Genomic DNA, 4,869 nt, shown 5'->3' with positions numbered 1-4,869 from the left:
AGAATAACTAAGTCCAAACAATAACAAAACCTATGTAAAAAATGACATCTAAACGACACGACGATAGAAGAAACATTTTTAGTCCAATTTAAGTAAGCAAGCCGTAAGGTTAAATAAAAACGTCTAAATGTAAATGTAACGGAAAGAAAATATTTTCACGATGCCATTACCATAATTCAATGCCATTACCAATATTTTCACGTTAGGAACCACCCTTTATTCAATATCATATAAGATAATGTAGAGAGAATGAGATATCTGTGATGTTAAAAAATGAGTGGAATGTGTTTAAATAAATAGAAAATAGGTAAAAAAAATTAATCGATTGTTGTACAATGGTCCAAAGCACCTAAAATTTTGGAACGTGACTCATGGTCTGTATGGGTATATCCACGCTAACCATGCATGGTTCATGAGGGGTGTGGTGTTCCGTTTTTCCACGGCCCTCGTGACAGGCCATGACTCCCGCCATGTTCTCCATGCTGTTTAGCAGAATGGTTAAATGTTGAATGACCTATAATGCATACTTGATAACATTGTTTATAGAGCAATGCACATAATTTGTGATTGCAAAAATTTAACAGGTTGAACCTAGTTTTAGAGATAGTGAAGTACTAGAACATAAGTACTCAAGTATAACATTTCACGTTAATACTTCGACTTGTTAATTTGGTCAAGTTAGTCTTATGCAGGGGCGAAGGATAAGAGGGGCGGGGAGGGGCGCCCGCCCCCCCGAATTTTTCGCTCAGTAGTGTTATATATGTAGTTTTCGTATAGAAGTTTGTGGGTATATACGTTTTCGCCCCCCCGGTTCTATAGAATTTTTTGGGTATATACGTTTTCGCCCCTCGGCCAAAAAATTCAAGCTTCGCCACTGGTCTTATGTGTTACAATTGTATTTAAACAACTGGAACTAAAAACTATATACAGATACATCATTTACCTTAGGGGGTTTTATTGGTTATTTGTCACCACTGACCGCAATCTCTGGATTCTATACTTCATTCTATCCTTAAACAAATGATAAAGTCTTCAATTAAATAAAGATTAATATAAATAATTTAATGGAAATTTGAGAAACAAGACAACTGTGTTTTCTCGAGTACACTTTGCAAGTATGATATCCCAATGCCTTTTGAAGTTTTTTTAATATATATCCCAATGCCTTTGGAAGTTTTTCTTAGTCTAACCACAGCACACCAAACTTAACCATGTTGGCATGTTCTTGTTATAATTTAATGGTTAGAGGGGTTAACTAGTAAGTCTTATTTATATTATTTTGGATAAAAATACAAGTCATTATTTAGTTTCCTATTTAAATGGTGTATATTTCTTGTTTTCCAAGATGTTGAGTTAGTATATGAATTATTTAGGGTTTTTTATAATGGTGTGCTTTATTTTATAATAAAAAAAGTCAAGCAAGTTTATTCATTCTATCTCGTGTAGTGTTTCTGTTTTAATTGATATTGGATTTTTGTTTTACTATTTATAATTAAAGTGCTAATTATAATAAGCCAGTTATATTTTAGTATATACAAGTATAAGGATTAAGGGTTAAAAAGTAAAAAAAAATAATAGTGATTTTGTGAGTGATAAGAAAGTATTAAATTATATATATGAGTTTTTAGGACTCGTGCATTGCGACAGTACTGTCAAACCAGACAAAACAAAAAATAGACGTAAAGATGTTGAGCCACACACATGGTACGGGATGATATCTCGCCAAATTTAGATCAAAACATAAAATGTTGTCATAGAGAAAAGAATAACTAAGTCGAAACAATAACAAAACCTATGTAAAAAAATGACATCGAAACGACACGACGATAGAAGAAACATTTTTAGTCCAATTTAAGTAAGCAAGCCGTAAGGTTAAATAAAAACGTCTAAATGTAAACGTAACGGAAAGAAAATATTTATTTAACAAAATAAATAAATGCAACATGTATATCAATAATTGTAAATTTTCTAGGAAAAATGGATATCGGTGATAACAGCTTCATATTATCTTATTTAATACACCTAAATTAGTAAACCTTTAAAAATCCATTGGTATAACTCTTTTAAGTATTATTAAAATAAAAACATCTACTAAAATAATAAGAACTACAATTAGACAAAAAAAAAATACATGTATTTTATACTTTTTAATTAATTTAAGTTTCGAGATATTTTATATCTAAGTTTTGAAATATATCATCATAATATTAAGTTTTTCTATTATATACCTATAAACAAAGTTGATCATAAAATAAAGATATCTGAGGACTTCTTACTTTAAGTTTTATTATGTCACATTAGATATTAACTACAATGTAATTACTCAAGGGAAATATGAATTCAATGTTATTAATAGATTTATAACAAAGAGAAGGGTGATGGCGGGGGTGGTGTTGACCAATTTTTTTTTTTTTAAACGGTCAACAAAACATATTTATAAAACTAGCAAGATGCTAGCAAGCAAAATCGGGAATACATTGTCCGAAACTACAACCCGAAGAGAAAAAATATAACCGGCCAAAAACCGTAACAAAAAACCCCCCAACTACCTCATTTTTATTGCGTCAAATCTACCCCAAGAATCCCAAGACATATCTGTCATTCTTGAACGGTTTACCACCCACAAGTAACTCATGACCTTGATTTCCTCCATAATTTTCCGGACCGACACTTGTTTATGATTGAATATGTGATCGTTCCTAGCTCTCCATATACTCCAAAAAGTCGTCAACACAACCGCATAAAACGCTTTCCTCACACGAGCCCCACTCTTTGCCGTCAGATGGTAGGATAGTAAATCACGAGCATGGAAGGCAAAGAAATTCGGAACACGACACCATGAAAAAACAAGTTGCCACACATCCATAAACTTCGGACATCCTGGAAACAAATGATCAACCGATTCAATATTAGTCTCACAAATACTACACACCTCTGTGATTACCGGAATGTTTCGCCGTGCCAAAGCATCTGCAGTTGGAAGCCGGTAATGAAATACACACCACGCAACCATCCCAACCTTCTTAGGAACCCAATTACACCACTCAAAAGTTGAAACCGGAAGAACATTAGTTGCGTCAAAAATCTACTCCTTCACATTACGCACCGAGAAACCAATTTCCCCACCCGCCGACCAGGTCCAAGAATCAACTCCAGGGGATAAATTCACATTAGAAACCAAAGAGATAAGTGCATCATATTGTATCTGCTCCGCTGCTGTGAACGAAGACCGTTTCCAGTCCCAAGCAAACTGCAGCTGCTCTGCTGATAGGAGGAGCCGATCAGACACCAAACAACAACGCTTCTTTTCCAATGCAAATAATAAAGGGAACTTTCTTTGTAAGGTATTGTCCGAGACCCACCAATCAGACCAGAAAAAAACACTATGACCACTTTTAACATTCCCATTAACAAAAAGATTAGGTCCGGAACTAATATTCTCCAAAATATCCGGGACACTCGCTATTTGTTTCCACATACCGCCTAGTGTCAATTTCACCGGAATGTAAGTCCAACCCCGACCACTTCCATGAATGGACCATATCACCTTTCGCCATAGGGAGTCTTGGCTCACTTTAAACCGCCACCACCACTTGGATAATAAACTTAGGTTCGCATCTCTAAGAGAACCCAAACCCACACCACCATATTTAGTCGGAGCAACCACCTTATCCCACGCTAACCAACTCATTCTATCAACCGCTTCCACCCCTCCCCAAAAGACTTTCCTACGCAGCTTCCGAAGAGTATTAATAACTTGAATCGGGGCTCTAAACAAGGAGAAGAAATACAATGGAAGAGAACTTAAAATGGATTTAAGCAACGTTATCCGACCACCATACGAAAGGCACTTAGACTTCCAAGCCGACAACCGCTTTTGAAACTTCTCAAGAACCGGGTCCCAACTTCTAACTAAGTTCATGTTAGACGCAATCGGCACACCTAGGTGAGTAAAAGGAAACCGACCCCGTGAGCATTTAAGGAGCCTAGCCATATCAACGATGTCACATTCCCCCACTCCAATACCAAACACACTACTCTTTTTGGAGCTGATCTTCAACCAGGATATCAAAAAGAAGCCCCTTAGTAGTCGTCTGAGATTAATAGCGTTAGCTATAGACCACTCCCCACAAAATACCACATCGTCAGCATACATGAAATGTGAGATTAGAGGACCCGTTCCACCCACTCTAATACCGTGAAAAACACCCAGCTCACATGCTCGCCTCATAATCCGAGTAAGACCGTCCATAGCAAGAATAAATAAGAAAGGAGAAAGTGGGTCTCCTGGGCGAAGACCACGCTGACAAGAAAACTCACATGAGGGCGACCCATTAACCAAGACCGAGGCACGAGAATTCCGGATAATAGACATAACCCATCCCCGCCACTTTGATGAAAAATTCATTTGCGCCATAATGTCTTCCAAAAAATCCCAACGCAATGAATCATAAGTTTTTCAATGTCGAATTTAAAAAATAAACCACTCAACTTCGATTTCCTCAACCAAGCAATCGTTTCATTCAAGATTAAAGGGCCATCAAGTATGTTACGATCACTTAGAAAAGCGGTTTGTTCTTCGAACACTAGGCGTGGCATCATAGATTTCAACCGGAGCACTAATACCTTGGATAAGACCTTGTTTATAACCCCCACCAAGCTTATAGGGCGGTAATCCGACAATGTTGCCTGATCCCGACCCTTCGGTATTAAAGCAATAAATGCCGAGAAACACCCATCTCGAATAGACCCATTCGCATAAAACTCCTCAAAAAGATTCAAAAAATCATGCTTCAAAATGGCCCAGAATTTTTTACGAATAAAAGTGAAATTAAAGCCGTCCAGCAGCCGTCCGGCCCCGGCACCTTG

The 4,869-nt window shown here is 36.9% G+C and overlaps 2 protein-coding genes across 2 annotated transcripts; both read right to left on the bottom strand.

The window, feature by feature from the left end:
* Positions 1 to 2,545: 2,545 nt before the first annotated feature.
* On the bottom strand, positions 2,546 to 3,013 carry LOC110881377. Its single transcript, XM_022129656.1, has one exon. It carries the CDS (start codon positions 3,011 to 3,013, stop codon positions 2,546 to 2,548), a length of 468 nt encoding a protein of 155 aa, XP_021985348.1.
* Positions 3,014 to 3,085: 72 nt separating this feature from the next.
* LOC110881378 lies at positions 3,086 to 4,417 on the bottom strand. Its single transcript, XM_022129657.1, has one exon. It carries the CDS (start codon positions 4,415 to 4,417, stop codon positions 3,086 to 3,088), a length of 1,332 nt encoding a protein of 443 aa, XP_021985349.1.
* Between the last annotated feature and the right edge of the window lie 452 nt (positions 4,418 to 4,869).

This window comes from Helianthus annuus, chromosome 10 (genome assembly GCF_002127325.2).
Source record: "Helianthus annuus cultivar XRQ/B chromosome 10, HanXRQr2.0-SUNRISE, whole genome shotgun sequence".
Lineage (NCBI taxonomy): Eukaryota > Viridiplantae > Streptophyta > Magnoliopsida > Asterales > Asteraceae > Helianthus > Helianthus annuus.
This window is presented reverse-complemented; position numbering and strand designations above follow the sequence as displayed.